Source organism: Pollicipes pollicipes, unplaced genomic scaffold (assembly GCF_011947565.3).
Source record: "Pollicipes pollicipes isolate AB1234 unplaced genomic scaffold, Ppol_2.1 Scaffold_2555;HRSCAF=2994_pilon_pilon_pilon, whole genome shotgun sequence".
Taxonomy (NCBI): domain Eukaryota; kingdom Metazoa; phylum Arthropoda; class Thecostraca; order Pollicipedomorpha; family Pollicipedidae; genus Pollicipes; species Pollicipes pollicipes.
In genome coordinates this window covers 36,682,808-36,700,074 of record NW_023596136.1, presented here as the reverse complement: position 1 = coordinate 36,700,074, position 17,267 = coordinate 36,682,808, and the positions used below count along the sequence as shown (strand labels likewise).

At 49.8% G+C, this 17,267-nt stretch overlaps 2 protein-coding genes across 2 annotated transcripts; one reads left to right on the top strand and one right to left on the bottom strand.

Moving 5' to 3' along the window:
* The first annotated feature begins 2,538 nt into the window (after positions 1-2,538).
* Positions 2,539-4,498, top strand: LOC119100848 (proton myo-inositol cotransporter). The gene is made up of 3 exons (XM_037224015.1): positions 2,539-3,007; positions 3,041-3,505; positions 3,903-4,498. The coding sequence occupies exons 1-3, from the start codon at positions 2,630-2,632 to the stop codon at positions 3,975-3,977; spliced, it is 918 nt and encodes a 305-aa protein (XP_037079910.1). The 5' UTR covers positions 2,539-2,629; the 3' UTR covers positions 3,978-4,498.
* alphaSnap (Alpha-soluble NSF attachment protein) lies at positions 4,486-13,589 on the bottom strand. The gene is made up of 6 exons (XM_037228175.1): positions 13,546-13,589; positions 13,204-13,463; positions 10,716-10,912; positions 7,879-8,144; positions 6,037-6,210; positions 4,486-5,558 (listed from the first exon to the last, which is right to left on the bottom strand). The coding sequence occupies exons 2-6, from the start codon at positions 13,290-13,292 to the stop codon at positions 5,415-5,417; spliced, it is 870 nt and encodes a 289-aa protein (XP_037084070.1). The 5' UTR covers positions 13,293-13,463; positions 13,546-13,589; the 3' UTR covers positions 4,486-5,414.
* Positions 13,590-17,267: the final 3,678 nt, after the last annotated feature.

Here is a 17,267-nt window from a genome sequence, read left to right as displayed (position 1 = left end):
TTTACCAGTAAATAATAATACAAATATGCAGCTTACAAATATGCATCATTTGAGACATGAGCTGGCGCAAACACTGTTCGTCATAAGGCCCTATGTCGATGTAACAAACTGGGAGGATTCCTACACGTGGTGTGAGGTATATGAGTGGTCGGTATGAAAATGCGGAAGCCATCCATTTGGGCGCAGTATTTTTTTATTTTACTGATATTTTTATTATTATTTTTTTAATGTTTTTTATGATAGTCTTGATGTGCTCTCAGCGCAAACTCGCAGGAATGATATAATGGGGTGGAATTTGTGGCGTCCGGACCCAGCCACGCCGTGTGCGTGATGTTTGTTTCTGCTAGCTTGAGTTGGTCTGTTGACCTGTTTTCGCTCATTAGACCCTTGTCAGAGCCTGTGGACACTCAAAGTCAAATGCACACTAGTGCTTTATGTTGAAGCAACCACTGGGCGTTGCCAAGAAGGGCTGAAAACTAGCAAGCAGTCCATGTGATATGTAGATGATTGCTAATGTTCAGCTCTTTGCTGATGTTTAGAAAAATAAGATTTCATTATTTTTGTAAAGGAGTATTGAGAGGTGCTCAAACCACTGTGGATTCTTGTCTATTAACCATATGGGGATATATAATCAGCACATTTACTTTTACTTTTAGCTTTATTTGGCTAAGCATTTCTGGAATTGCCTTACCATGAAAACAATGAGGCACTAACAAGTTTAATTTTCTTTTTGCTTGAGATGAGATTAAAACAGTTCTAGAGGCTGGGGAATACATCTATATTTTTAGTACATATATGTATATGTGCACACACACACACACACACACACACACACACACACACATATATATATATATATATATATATATATATATATATATATATATATATATATATATATATATATATATATATATATATGATGTATCATATCATGCATCATATATGATATGATGCATAATATGATGCATCATATGATACATCATCATGCATCATCATGCATCATATGATGCATCATATATATATATTGATACATGCATGATGTATATAACTTATGTGACTGATGTACCTACAGGTTGCTCAAGTTTGGTTCACATGCTACCAAGTTTAAGCTACATGTCCATTGTACCACAACTGTTAGTACAGGGTGCAGCAGTACAGGGTGTGATTGCTGCAGGGTGCAGTTAGTGAACATGTACTTTTCTTAAATCAAAGATTGCTTTAAGTCTTCAGCCAGTTTTTTCTCAGTGTTCCAAGAAGTGCTATATGCTAACATTATGTCATTAACTTGTTTGCTTTCATTGCAGGTCGAGGCTATTCAACTAAAATTTTGGGAGTGTTTACCATAAGAACACCACTAGAAATGTGGCAAAAGTCCTGTGGTAAGAAAGTCATGGTCATTATGTTTGGGCTTAGGTCATTTTTAGTTTATTATTATTAACAACTCAGTATTGTGATCAGTATCAGTATCAGTATCAGTATTAATATCAGTATGGTATCAGTGTCAGTATTGTGAGGTGACTGTGTAAAGTAAGGCATAATTGACCTTTTCTAATCACAATTTGTTGGGAAAAGTCATGCATGTCATGCTATACAAGTCATGATAGAGATGTAAAAAATACATGGCATACATAGTGTGCATGATATACTATGCATAGTATACATATAACCATATTATAGATATGACTGTAGTACATCTCACCTCCGCATAAAACCATTTTGAGGCTAACAGTGTAAGTCCATTTATTATGGTCAGTCCACTCAGGATCACCAAGTATTACTTGTGAGCCAGCACTGTAGAACACTAGCTCCCACCTCCTCACTCACACCTGCACCCACCATGGCTGAGTCCCACCAGCCGCTGCTACCGCCCATTGCGACTGTCGACACCGGCACCCCGCTGCCCAGCGGCCGCTGCGCACTCCTATACGTGCTGACCTTCCTGAGTGCCATTGGCGGCTTCCTCTTCGGCTACGACACGGGCGTGGTATCTGGCGCCATGGTGCTCGTGCGCGCCGAGTTCAGGCTCTCGGACACGTGGCACGAGCTGATCGTGGCCGGCACGGTCGGCTCGGCATGGCTGCTCTCGCTGGCGGCCGGGCCGCTAGCTGACCGGCTGGGCCGCCGGCCTGTGCTGCTGACGGCCAGCGCCGTGTTCGTCGGCGGCGCGCTGCTGGCCGGCCTGAGCACGTCGCCGGCGGCGCTGCTGGCCGGCCGGCTGGTGCTGGGCGTCGGCATCGGGCTGGCCAGCAGCGTCGTACCCGTCTTCATCGCCGAGGCAGCGCCGGCCGACGCGCGCGGCGCGCTCACCACCATCAACTGCGTGTTCATCACGGGCGGCCAGCTGGCGGCGGCGCTGCTGTGCGGCGCGCTGGCCGCCGTGCCGCGCGGCTGGCGCTGGATGATGGGCTTGGCGGCGCTGCCGGCCGCCGTGCAGCTGCTGGGCCTGCTGGCGGTGCCCGAGTCTCCGCGCTTCCTGCTGGGCCGCGGCCGGCGGCGCGAGGCGGCCGCCGCGCTGGCGCGGCTCCGGCCCGCTGATTTCCCCGTCGACCTCGAGCTGCAGCGGATCGGGGCGCAGTGTGCGCGCGAGGCGCGCCGCCGTCCGCCCGCTGCTAGCCTGCTGGTCGAGATGCTGCGACGGCCGACCGTGCGCCGCGCGCTTCTGCTCGGCTGCGGTCTGCAGCTGTTCCAGCAGCTGACCGGTATCAATACGGTGATGTACTACAGCGCCAGCATCATCCAGCTGGCCGGCGTGCGGGACGTGTCGCTGGCCATCTGGCTGGCCGCTGTCACCGCCGCCGTCAACTTCGTCGGCACACTTGTCGGCCTGGTGCTGGTAGAGCGGCTGGGCCGTCGGCCGCTCACACTGGCCAGCCTGCTGGGCGCGGCACTCTCGCTGCTGCTGCTGGCCGGCGGCTTCCTGTTGAACGCGGCCGAGTCGCCGCCGGTGGTGGCGCCGCCCGGGTCGCCAGACTGCGACCGAGCCAACTGCGCCGGCTGCCAGGCGGCCGGCTGCGGCTTCTGTTTCCTGCCGACGCCGGCCGGCGTCACCAACGGCTCATGCCTGCCGTTCGTCTCGCCGGCGAACGCGTCGGCGGCGGGCGGCGCGTGCTCGGCGCCCGGCCTCGTCTGGGCGGCCGACTGGTGTCCGGCATCGCGCTCCTGGCTGGCCGTGCTCGGGCTCTGCCTGTACCTGATCTGCTTCTCGCCCGGCATGGGCCCGATGCCCTGGACGGTCAACGCCGAGATCTACCCGGCGTGGGCGCGCGGCACCGGCAGCGGCCTGGCCGCCTCCTGCAACTGGCTGGCCAACTTGGCCGTGTCGCTGACGTTCCTGACGCTGGTGCACGCGCTGGGACGCGCCGGCGTGTTTTTCCTGTACGCTGGCCTGGCCGCCGTCGGCTGGAACGTGTTCTTCCGGTGGCTGCCCGAGACGCGCGGCGTCCCGCTCGAGGACATGGCGGTGCTGTTTGGCGGCGATGGCGACGACCCGCCCTTGTCTGAGGTGAGAGGCGTGAAATGTGCCCCTGTCCCGAGGTGAGAGACGTGAGACCTGCTCCTGTCCGAGGCGAGAGGCGTGAGACATGCCCCTGCCCGAGGCGAGAGGCGTGAAACCCACCCCTGTCCAATGTGAGAGACGTGCGGCCCGCCCTTGTCCGAGGTGAGAGACATGATACCGTGAGATAATTGTGACTTGCGATTGGCTGTAGATCGGAGTTAGTCATTAGTCACCGTTTTGATCGCCCTGTTTGACTTGGAAGTACGATTTCATGTGTCTTTAAATACTTCTCGGTTGCTAGTCAGATCGAGGTTAAATACCAGACATCCGACACGCATGCCGAAGCGAACCTAGTGTATCCTATCTGGAACGGTCAAACTGATCTGCACGGGCGTATTTTCAGGATGATCACGGCGCAGACGGACTGCTGCAAGAGGATCCGCTAGAGCCACCTGACGACGGCCAGTTTGAAGAATAACCATGACGACCGGCCGGCCTGAGGGAGCCGGCAACGCTGCCAAGTCGCCGCGGTGATCACTGGTGATGGTGCGGGGAGGCCGCGGAGGGGACGGAAAGAGTCAAGGATAACCTCGGAAACCAAAGTATTTTTATACAAACAGGGCCAAGCATGCGAAGTTCTGCGGACTGCGAACAAATGCACGAAGTACGCGAACGGATAACATTAATGGAAATACAGACATTGATATTACTTCTGTCAACCAAGGACAAATATACCGTCAATTTTGTCGTGCGTGGGGCGGACGAGGTCGGGCCTTTATACGGGCATCTGTTTGCAGGATTGTCTTGGTTTGTAAGGAGGTAGTGTTGTTCCGGGTACCTGATGTCAGTGCTTCCGCGGCGCTCGGCCTGTCGAAGGGTTGTCGTCCAGCGCCGCGCCAGTGTGTTGTGATACCAGCTGCTGATGTGATCTCCGCTGCGTTCGTCGCGCCCCGCCGCCGAATCGCGGCCACCACGCTATAAACACGTCTTCTCTTTGGATTTATTCGCCGCGATGGACGTCCATTGAGCCGGCGACCCGTGGCGGCGCACCGGACTGCTCTAAACGACACGGCCGACGCCCGAGGGCACGGCCGGCCGACACTAGCGGAACGCACGACACGCAGAACAGGGCGGAGAGAGGCGACGCGGCCGACCGCTGCGCCGGCAAGCACGAGAGGCTACGGGGGAGGGTGAGACGGGGTCCCATCGGCCGCGGGGCTGCGACGGCTGATCAGCACGACGCGCCGGCAGCACACGCGGCTGACGGCTCCAAGGAGTTGACGCTAGTAAAATCGGAGAGCATCTCAACGGGCGACTGGTTACGTGTCGATAGTTCTGGAAGTGCAGTGAGGGCAACTAGCAATACCACTCAGGGTTGCGACGTACCCCGTCGAACGCCACGGACAGGATAAGCGAAGAACACCACGCGACTCGGTTGCTGCGAACGCCATTTCGCAGAACAGAAGACGTCTTGAAACACTGGAATGGTAGCTAGCAGGCGAGAGCGAACGACGTCTCCGGCCGCCGCAAAGGTATTCACACGCTATAGTGTGCAGCTCAGCTCATCACATGGGGCGCTCCCAAGCCCACTGTGATCCCGCCACACGTCCGAGACCGTCCTATACTGCACAAACCAGCCCGAAACGGCCCCGCCAGGGTAGTCATCCGACCGCAAGCTACCGATGCACATAAATTATACCCGCACGCCGGCGCCGCATAACTCAACAATACATGGCTATATCGGAACCAGGCCCCAGACTATCGCCTGCGGGTAGAAAAGAAGCCGTCAGCGACACTATCACACCAACAAAGTAATAAACCAGCAGACTTGCGCCCCCCAGAGCGAGGCATGGACTCGTCGGCGGCGCGGGGCCTCCCCCGGCCGGCCACGTGGACTCGGCGGCTGATTGCGCGCCTACTTCAGGTCCTCCTGTATGGTTTTCTTTATCCGGTTCAGCATCATGGTGGTCCACTGGTCGAGGCGCGAGATCGAGTCGTACTCGGTGACCGTCTCGGTGAACGCGTCCACGTTCTCCTCCTCCAGGTGGGTGCAGATGGTCTGTGGGACAGGGCGCAGGGCGTCGGCAGGAGCGCAAGACCCCGTCCGAAGTCGCATGGGCGGCAGGACCCGCACGTCGGAGACGCCACGGCCACCAGGCACACGGGTGCCGACATCCGCAGGTGGTGTGGGGGTCGGACTATCATACAACGCTCGTAGTGGGTTCTGGGAAATGACTGACGACTGGAACTGACAACGCATCAGTTCCAATCAAGCCCCAATTATGCTGGGGACGTGCCCCACTGTACCCGCGTGTGACCGGATAACACCGGACGCTGTTATGACCACGGACAAGGGGCTATATACCAGGCGAATCACCCGTCTGGTTATGAAGGGAATCCGCCTGTCAACAAAACCACGAAGGGCAACGTCACCAGCAATGAAAACAGGTCATACACCTCGTCCTCCCCGTCCTGGGGAGCGATCGCCGGAGCGTCTCCACCGCTATCCCCGCGCCCACCGGCAGCGCCCACCCCACCTTGATGAGCTTGCACTCGCGCGAGTCCTGGAACGCCGGGTACATCTCCTGGTAGCGCTGCACGGCGTTGTTGGCGTTGATGACGTCGATGCACAGGTGGCAGAGCAGCGCCCGGAAGAAGTAGTCCTTGGCGCTGTACTTCAGCAGCGAGCTCTCCAGGGAGGTGCCGGCCACCTGGCGGCCACAGCGCGCGCGCCGTCAGGCATCGCAAGGGGGGGGGGGGAGCAACGGGCTCCGGAGCCGAGGGGAGAGCAGCAAGTGACACTCAACGGGAGGGGGGGGGGGGGACTGAACCCTCTCAGCGTTGGTGCTTACAAGGTGTCACTGGAGGTATCCAAGTGGAACGTTGCTAGCTGCGTCTAGGCCAAGTTTTGTCTGAAGCGGGCAAACCTTGAAAACCCTCGTTTTTTTGGACTAGAGCCCTTTCGAGCAGAAATGATCATTTCAGGGCAATGGGACGAAGGAACATGATTAACGGTCGGGTAGGCTCACATGCGCCTGGGTGGCCAACCGCCGGGCTTTAACCCGCGCATGCGCGCTGGGTACCCGGTTGGGGTCCCTCTTCCCACGGGGCCCTCGGCCCACTCGTGGCTGTTGCATGCAGCCTGCCCCGGACAAGCGGGGTGTCGCGAGGATGCAGGATGAAGCGAGATAGAGGATAAGAGGGACGGATCGGGCTTTCACCTACGGCTACCTGGAGAGAACTTGGGCGAAACTCATTACTCCCACAAATGCTTCATCGCCAGTCAGCGGCAAAACACGATTAGAAGCCTTAAAAAAACATCAAACCACATACAGATGATAATGTCTGACGTTCGGAGGCTCGACTACAAGGCGGCCATTCTGCGCACACTCACATGGCTGGCCTATTTCCGCTGGGTCTAGTCGCAGCTCTCATGAACCATTACAAGCAGGATTCATCGCTGCAGCTACGCTGTAGTTCGAGTGTGAGCAAAGCTCGGGTTCATATACGCCAAAACAGCGAGCACGCGCGTAAGGTCATAACGTGGACCTTGAACTATCAGCCGAGAGGGAGAGGCGCTCGTAAGAGATCACCTCATAAGCTCTCCGCGGGTGGAGGCGACACGAAATAAGCCCGTGCTCGACAGTCAAGAACTCTCACGTCCTGCTCAATGGCACCTCCTGGCGGGATATATATATATATATATATATATATATATATATATATATCTATATATCTCTCTCTCTCATCTTCTCTCTCTCTCTCTCTCCCTCTCCCTCTCCTCGTCTCTCCCTCTCCCTCTCCCTCTCCCCTCCCTCTCCCTCTCCCCTCTCCCTCTCCCTCTCCCCTCCCTCTCCCTCTCCCTCTCCCTCTCCCCTCCCTCCCTCTCTCTCCCTCTCTCCCCTCCTCCTCCCTCTCCCTCTCCCTCTCCCTCTCCCTCTCCCTCTCCCTCTCCCTCTCCCTCCTCTCTCCCCTCTCTCTCTCTCTCCTCTCCTCTCTCTCCTCTCTCCTCTCCCCTCCCTCTCCCTCTCTCTCTCCTCTCTCCCTCTCTCCTCTCTCCTCTCTCTCTCTCTCTCTCTTCCCTCTCTTCCCCCTCTCCTCTCTCTCTCTCCTCTCTCTCTCCATCTTCTCGCTCCATCTCTCTCTCTCTCCTCTCCTCGCTCCTCTCTCCTCATCTCTCTCTCTCTCTCTACTATATATATATATATATATATATATAATATATATATATATATATATGTATATATATATGTTAGCCTTAAAAACTTAAACCACACATATATAATATACTATATATTATATATATATATATATATATATATATATATATACATCGGCATCAGCCCACCGCCGGCAGCGACACAGTCACCCGCACTGACCTGGTCGTAGATGCTGATGGCCTTTTCGTAGTCCTGCGTCTGGGCGGCGAACTGGGCCACCTTGAGCAGGCACTTGTTGGCCGACGAGGTGGACTCCTCGCCGCGGAAGTAGTCCGCCGCCTTCTCGTAGTGCTTGATGCACTTGTCCAGGTCAACTAGCTCCGTCTCGTAGATCTCGGCGATCGTCTGGTGGTGCTTGGCCGCCACGGTGAAGCGGCCCATGTCCGTGAAGATCTCAATCGCCTTCATCAGGCAGTTGACGGCCTCTGGCGGTGCGTGGGCAGGCGTCAGCGCGCCGGCCGCGACGCCACGGCGGGTGGGCCGCACCAAAGCGGCAAGGGCAGGGGGTCGCTAGGCGGCTCAGGCGCAGCGGTCCTGCCTTCATCTCCCGCCCTAGGTTCACCCTTTCTCCCCACAGCCATGCAGACAGCCCTAGAGAATATGACGCAATCATGTCCGTGCAGGAATTCAGCACGAAAGCTTGTTGGAGCGCGCACTGCTCACTGAGCGTCGTCGGCCGATTCGGTGAGAGCCTCTATATGAACAGCAGATCGGACTGGCGGCTTCTGCCAGAGGGCTGGGCACAGATTAGCGCACGGAGATACCGCCGTACGGGTCGGCCGCACGCGATAAGGTCAGGTTCGCCACCGCTCAGTCCCCCCGCAGTGAGATCGGAAACCGACGACACTCAGAATCAAATTTTTGTGTTTATATCTTTGTTTGCTCGACAACCATTCCCGAGATGGCTTTTCAGGTTTCGGCTTGCTACTGCGTTCGCTAACCTCGGGTCGTTACATCGCTAACTCGTTACGAAACGTTGCAAAAAATGCTATAGAAGGCCATGCTACGAAGTAAACTATAAAATACGATACTACGAACTACTCCAAAATATGATAATATAAAAATACGAAACGATGAGAAACGGCACGATAAACACGATACCATAAAATTCGAAGCTACAAACCGTCCGAAGTCGAAACGATAAACGAAAAAAGATCACACTTGTACATACATATGGCATATAATCACAAAGGCAACCAGCATGGGCTAGAAACTAAAGAACGTGACCAAAACATAAGCGTTTTGAAACATCAACTTTCAATCCCTCAGAAGTCAGAGATGAAAACATGGTGGTGGCCGGAGGAGCGGTTCCAAGTTGCCGCGGCACGAACAAGAAAGGCTCCCTTGGTGGCTTCCAACTGGCACCTGGGCAGGTGGAGAGAAACTGGCATGGAGGGGCGCGCCGCCCCTAGCAAAAGAGAGGAACGTGGCTTAAAAAGAGGTTGGACGGCGGGGGGGGGGGGTATTTGTGTCATAGGGTGTTGAACACTTTCAGCACGCCCCTCTCCTTCACGAGGTCAGGAATTCAGGGCCAGCCTAGATATTCCAGAGTCGGTGTTGTATGCTGGCTGCGTTTTATGCCAGAGACAATCCTGGAGGCAAAATTTATAGTTTTTTTTAATCCTCTGCACCTGGCACTTCATCACGCCACCCTACACGCAAACACAGTAAGGCATATATATATATATATATATATATATATATATATATATATATATATATATACATATATGGAAAAACGTAGTCTTCGATGACAACTTTGAGAACATCACGTGTGAAGCAATGCCTGAGACGGTGCAGCAAGATTAGAATTATGTTGCATGCATCTTTGCACGACTTTGGACGACATGGTTCTGCCACGAAAGCGTCGATTCTACGGTGATGCCGAGCAATTTTATGTGCCATGAAGGTGAGATAGCCTCTCCATTGATTGTACAGTGAAAATTACAGGTTTTCTTTAAATTGCGTCTCGCACTTATGAGAACAAAGTCGGTTTTCTGTTGTTCGTTTTCAGAAAGTTTGCGCTAAAGCAAGCCTGGAGTTCCCAAATAGATAGTTATAGACGATGTTTTAGTGTTTCGAGACTCTGCTTGTTGGAAGGAGCATAGTCCAGGAGCTGAGTGTCATCTGCATATGGAATGAGGCGTCTATGTGGCAGGTAACTGGGCAAGTTGTTCATGAATAGCGTAAATCATAGCGAACCGACTAAGGATCCCTGGGGCACTCTGTGGGTTACCAGTAGGGTCATCAGTCCTCCACGCACCACCCGTCTCCGACCACTTAAACTACTTTTGAACCAATCGGGGTCCATGGCCTAATCTGTTATAGTGTCTGGTGGCGAGGTAAGCACGCCGCGTAAACGATCGCGTACACCCAAAGTAAGTTGGCTGCCCGACAACGCAGACCCCGTAAGTTGCGCGCAAGGCATTATAAAAGCACTCGACACTTTTACCCATCACTGATCAGCCGCGTAGCGCAGACGACGATGACTATTCAACCCAGTGAATGGACAAAGGGCTGGTCAGAAAAAAAAACACCCAGACCTTGCCGAGAACGGAAAGCTTTGATATGAATAAGAAAGGCCCCAAATCCTGTTTTCAGCATCAATGATGTAATGCTAGCAATAACTCACCTTTAAGATACCAGGAAGAACTTGTTAAACAATGGCATCAGTCAACTTCTGGGATTGTAATAATGCTGGACGCCTCGACCAATTGCCGTTGTCACGAAAATGTCACATGTCACGACTTGTGAAATGTTTCTGTGAACCTTATGAAATATAAATATAAACAAGATGGTGAGATCAAGACGTGAAAATGTGAAATGCCAGACAAAGTGCCAGACAGAATGTGAAACCATACCAACACTAGACAGTTGACTGACAACAAACGAGGCGCTCCCGCAATGCACAATATTGGGGAAGTTGAAGTAGGATACGCATGAAAATGTCCGCCCGCCAGTCGCATCTTGTTCCAGTTAAAAAGTCTCACACCTACCATTCGGGTCGGACTTTTTGTAGCAATTTCCAGCATCGACAAAGTTGGTGGCGGCATCATGCCGGTTCTGGTTCTTCAGGCTGAGGTTGGCCACCTCGCAGAAGGCATTGCCAGCCGCGCTCCATTTCTTGGCCATCTTGAACATGTTGGCGGCGCGGTGGTACATCTCAGATGCCTCTTCCACCCTGGAGCCACCTCTGCAAGTAATCAGTAGTCACAATCACGGCAACATTCTGCGTTCCTGCAGGCAAAACAATGGTCGGGTATGGTCAGGCCACAGCCTACCAAATACATAAATCTACAGAAATGGTCATCTCAGTTAACATTTATACTATTCTCAGGGTGCACACATGTTTCCAAAGTCAAACTATGCATGTGACCCCAGCAGCAAATACAAACTGAACACAACATCATGAACTTCATGGGCATATGTGGCTGACAGCAACATCAAAGAACACTTTCCAAGGCAATGGTCCAACACAGCAGATCACAGATTTTTAAACATGTCAATATTGTTATTGCTAACTGGACCCTAGATGATATGTTCTAACATGCCATCTACAATATGTTTATTCCATATTGAACAGTGCTTTTTTGACCAATAGTGACAAAAAGAGCAAAATCTTGCACACAAAGATATTGCCAACTAATTTATAACATGCACTGCTTTCCAACCAGAATCATGGCCTCTGATTTGGCATGCCCGGCTTCAACTTTTGATGGACACAAACAACTAAAAATGATAGTGGCAGACAAAAACCTGAATCATAAGTTGACAACTTTTGACAAATGAGGCTCAACTTGAAACATATCTATGGCCTTCAACAATAAAATAAATGCCTATATATATATATATATATATATATATATATATAATCATATACCTTCTCAACTAATCCAAACAATTCACATTCTTTGCCAGTCATTCAACATGAAAGGACAAAGTCAAAAACTGCACCCAGCACCAGAAAGCTTGTAATAACTTGCTTTAACCTAATGTGCTTCTGTTGGATGAATAACAGCTGCTGACATGAAAATGATGCAATAATTTGGAACATCACAGGCACACAGACCACAGAACATCTTTTATGCAAATGAAGCCATGTGATATTTCAATATAACAGACAGAACACAGCAAGGGAATAAGATCACAACAAAACATAAAAAAACATCAACAAATTAAAAACAGTGTGTATAGCAAGGTGTTTTCTGCTTTACTCATGACTGGCAGTGTGTTATCTACCATATTTTCCTTTTCTATGACCATTCCATTGCCTACCTCCACCATGTCTCCTGCCCTGCTATCACCAGGTGATAAGCACCAGGCAAGGCTGCAAATAGTGCTGGGCATGACACATCAGCATCAGATAGCATCAATGAGCATCTGCCTAGCACTGGCAAGATCTCACTGAAAGTACCATGCTTTGCCATCTGGATCAACTGGCCACCGCTGGGCCTGAGAGAATTGGTACCATGGCCCGACAAACCCCAACCCCAACCACAAACCCCAACCACAGAGCCTGTCCTGACAGCCTAAGTTGCATCTATTGACTGCCATTTGCCCCTACTGCTATGCTCCACAAGCAGGAGAATCACACTGAATTTGCCCTTCTTTGATAGCAATTTACCATTCTAAATTACCATGGTATGAGTTACATCTTCACTTTACCTAATTTACAGCATCTAAAAATAAATTTAGCAAATTGTGATAAGAGTGACAGAACCTCACAGCATTAGAGCCATCATGCTAACTACAAACATATCTGGTGCCTTTTTTGCAGGTGGTTTATTTGATCAGCACAGCAGCAGAAGATGGAGAAGGCAAAGATCATCATGCTTGCACAAGATCCTTTGCCAGGGCTGTTTGATATACTGGTCAAACTCTGGCTACAAGAGTTGCACAGGCAGCCTCATATCAGACTTGGCAGGATAATATAGCAGTAACTGAGATCATCATGATTGAATTGATACAGCTGTGACATATTTCACCAATGTGCAGTGCTTACCTTTATGGATTTCTACCACTTTGTTTTTTAAGCACTTCAAATGAGTTCTATAGTTCCACCTGACCTCTGCCCAGTTTATTACTTGCCCAAGGTATCATAAGCTGCCCTTATTGAGGACTTCCTGCCCCATATACATATATATATATATATATATATATATATATATATATATATTCCAATTTAGCTCACAGCTCACACATATACATGCTTAACTGATGCCCTGATCATTGAAAACATGTGGCATATGCACAGGAATTTGCACTCTAACTGAGGGCTCAGACAGAATCCAGGTAGTTCTTTCCATGCACCACAGTAAGGCAAGTGCTACACTTTCCCACATATTTGGGGGCCTACACCCACTAAACCTCCCATGGTGATTGTGACATACAAATAAGGATGACAAGCCAACTAATGACTCAAATCTGTATGTACAGAATTTCCTCAGACACTGGAAGGCACATACCTTATAGCGCACAACTTACCCAAACAGAGACCCCAGGAAACCTTTTGAAGAATTCAATTTCTTCTCAGCTTCCTGCATGAGCTGCATTGCCTTTTGTTCATCTGACATGGCTTCTATTCTTTTGTTACTGCGATGATATGAAGTAAACGAAGCAATTAAGGAATTGGACAAAGCTGATCTATTTACGCAGCTCACGCGAACCACAAAGGGTGTTTCCAAGCTGGAAATCTCACAAGGGAAGAAGACCTTCAGACCTCCCCTTCACGCCAATCTCAGCCTCTGTGAAGTTCAGGCCAGGGCGTCAGGTCACGAAAAACAACATGGCAATAGGCAACTGCGAAATATCGACAATCTCCCCAACCTCACTAAAACAGCCGCAGATCACCCCACTGAATTACAGCGGTGGGCCGAGTGCTTAATAAACAGAACGAACCATGTTATGCTTCCAAAAGTTGTTTAATATGACCTCAAGTTAGGCAACACAGTGTACCAAATTTCAGGCAAAACGCACTTAATTACGTCATTGTGTAAGAAAAAGCCACTAAACCGAGAAGATATTGTGAGCGAAATGCAAGGGATCGATTCGTCACCCTTGAGCGTATCTAAAGTGCTGTCTTGATTCAAACGCGAGGGAGAGCGGTGTAGAAGCCGTCGGACCACGCCTATAGAGAATGGAAATGGATTACAAGTTTACCAGTCCTAAACAAAATGTTAAACACCTCATTTTTGGTCCTTGGATACGTTCGATAGGCTGCTATTTCACCAGATGTGAAAAGCCCGCACATTTGTCTATGACGCCATGTCCTTCTGACGCCATGGTAAAAAGGGAGACGGTTTAAAGGCGATAAGCACGTTGACGGGACGTTTTGACCACATGCGTGTTGTCGAAATGCAAATAAGTCAAAATGTTCACGAAATGAAAACTTATGGGCGAAAATGTTACTAATCCGTATGCTAAGGTGGCGAAAGATGATAACGGCAATGAGACAACAACCGAATATCTTTTTGACAAAATGTAACTTTATAAATGACAATTAAACAAATGGAAAATCGCTGAATGCTTCATCATCCGAATTCGTCTTCGCTGAAATGCGAATTTGACAAACGGCACTCAGACGGACTGCATACATACGTTGGTTGGGCAATGAGTCAAATTCATTTGGTAGAAACTGAATGAACGATTTATAATTTTCTAAAATGATAACTTACGCAAACGGTTTGGGGCTGCCTGCCAATTACGTTACGCATTGATCGGAAGTGTGTTGGTGGGGCGCGGCCAAGTGCGCATGCTCAAAATTACGTCTCGTAACTTGTACTACTAAGAGATTCAAGTGTTTAAAGGCAAGTTTTTCGGAAGCGTCATCATTTTCGTTCACCGGTGGGCCAAGGTTGCAAGCTAGCCACTAGCCGCTGTGCAGTCCAGTGGCCCTGCAGTCTGTGGAGACTGCAACGCCTAGTGTCGAGTTTTTTTGTGCTAGGATTTGCTAGCGCGCATGTTAAAAGGAATGTGTCTAGTGTCATTGATTTTCCAAATATACGCCTGAAAAAATGGTTAATTTTGGTGCATAACACGCGCTCGGGTGGGGGTCAAATTGACCTCCCAAAGGTTTTTCCAGAATAGTTTCCGAACGGCGCGGCATAGCCGCGCCAAATTTTGCATAGCTGTAAACAATTGAATAGCGGATCGCTTGGCATAAACAATTAGATGTGCCTTGTAAAGTTGCTGACCTATGGCAGGTCAAAGTCAGACCATGGTTTCAGCGAAGGCAATTTCTAGGCAATCCTTCAATCTAATCCAACAACTGAGTGTCATACGAAGCCACACATCTCTGAAATACATTCTTTGGCAACACAACAGTTGAATGAGCAAATTAAATTGACCTTAGGTCAGGTATGAACGTCACACCAAGGTCAAAACCAGCCGGTTTTGTTATTCTATGGCTTGCTGTATGGGATAGTTTCTGGTGTTCATTTTTAATTTATTGATGGTAGGAACCGCATTATACATCTTCCATGGATTTCTCAGAGGTCAGAGTAGGCAATTGACCTAAAATGACCCAGGTCAACATTTTGTTTTATGAACATACTGCCTAGCGTAACCTTTGTCGCTTAGTCAAATGCAAAACTAAAAGCAATCTTGCATGATTTTGGCCACCTTGACCTTCAAAAGGTCAAACGTCACTGAACCTGAATGAACATGCAACCTTTTGCTTGGAAACAGTTATCTAGGTTCTGGGGGCACTTTGGAGACCAACCTGGAACTTGACCTTGTTTGACCTTTCTGACTCCAAGATCATAACCTAGGAACCTGAAACTTTGACCCAAGTGAACTCACGTACAGGTCAACACATCCTGTAAATTTGGTGTCTCTAGCTCTCTTGGTTCTCGAGGTCTCAGGGGGGGGGGGGTCAAATTAACCCCAAACCCAAGCGAAGGGTATCTAGCCGGCCACCCGGGCGCGTATTAAGTGTGCGTTTGGGTCTTGCAACACTTATTATTCATTTATTATTATCGATCGCAATGATGGCTGCGCATGAACAAATACAATGCTAAAAAAATAAACCAATCGGAAGACAGAAAGGGTTGAATGCACCGGCTTATATGTAGCGAGTACCTGCGCGCTGACATAACCACTACCTCGGTTGCTAAGGTCTCGTATAGGGAGAGCGCTGATGGTATACAGCGGTACGCGCTTAGACAACAGACAAAACCAAGCGGTACGCACTTAGACAAAACCCTACTTAGATAAGACCCTTACGTAATTCGAGACAGAAAAATACGATAGCCTGAACATGCCTGGTGTACCAGCGACAGCGCAAAAACAATTGCAGCGCATGCGTTCGAACGCTGAATCCGGTGCACATGCATTCTGAACTCGGTTATTAACGCGCGCTCGGGTGAGGGTCAAATTGATCCTCTGAAGGTTTTTCCCAGAATGGTTTCTGAACGGCGTGGCGTAGCTGCGCCAAATTTTTCATAGCTGTGCACAATTGAATAGCAAACCGTTTGGCAGCAAACATCTAAATGTACCTGGTAAGGTCGCTGACCTATGGCAGGCCAAAGTCAGACCATGGTTTCAGCGAAGGCAATTTCTAGGGAATCGTCCAACCCGATCAAAAAACGGAGTGTTAGACGAAGGCATACATCTTTGAGATACTTTCCTAGATAACACAACAATTGAATGAACATAATATTAATAATGTAAATAAATTTCCCCAGGGTCAGGTATGGAGGTCAGACCAAAGACAAAACCAGGATGTTTTATGACGCCATGGCTTGCTGTATGGGGGTAGTTTCTGGTGTTTACTTCGAATTTATTGATAACGGAAACCGCATTATATACCTTCCAGGGGCTTCCTTAAGGCCGGATAGGCCAATGACCCAAAATGACCCAGGTCAACATTCTTTTTTAGGAATATACTGTCTAGCGTGATCTTTGTCGCATATTCGAACGGAAAACACACAGCAGTCTTGTGTGATTTTGGTCCCCATGACTTTCAAAAGGTGAAAAAGGTCAGTGACCTTCCATTTGGAGACCAGGCTGGAATTTTACATTGTTTGACCTTATCTGACCCGAAGATCATGATCTAGGAACTTTAAACCTTGATCTAAGTGAGTTCACGCATACGTTAATACACCCTGTGAATTTTGTGTCTCTTGCTCTCTTAGTTCCTTGGATCTCAGTGGGAGGTCAAATTGACCCCCCCCCCCCCACCCCACCCGAGCAAAGGGTATCCAACTGGGTACCCGGGCGCGTGTTAGTTTCAGGTTATAGGAGCCTTCATCTAATAGCCTTCATCTCCTTGACCTGACATGACAAATGTGATGATGTGATGTGATGTGACAAATGTGACCCGGGGTTACATCTGCCGACCTCTACTAAAGTCCTCCCGATCGAGGTGTTAAGAGGTGTTCAATGTTAGTGTCCGCATTCCCGCACCTTATTTAGTCCTCGCAGTTACCGCGGGGTGGGCCTGAGTTGACCTGTAAAAATCGCATTGGTCATTGTTCGGTCACACTCACCCGGTACAGTGTGACGAGGGCTTTCCAGTGCTGTAATTTCCATGGATTTATCTCGCTTGA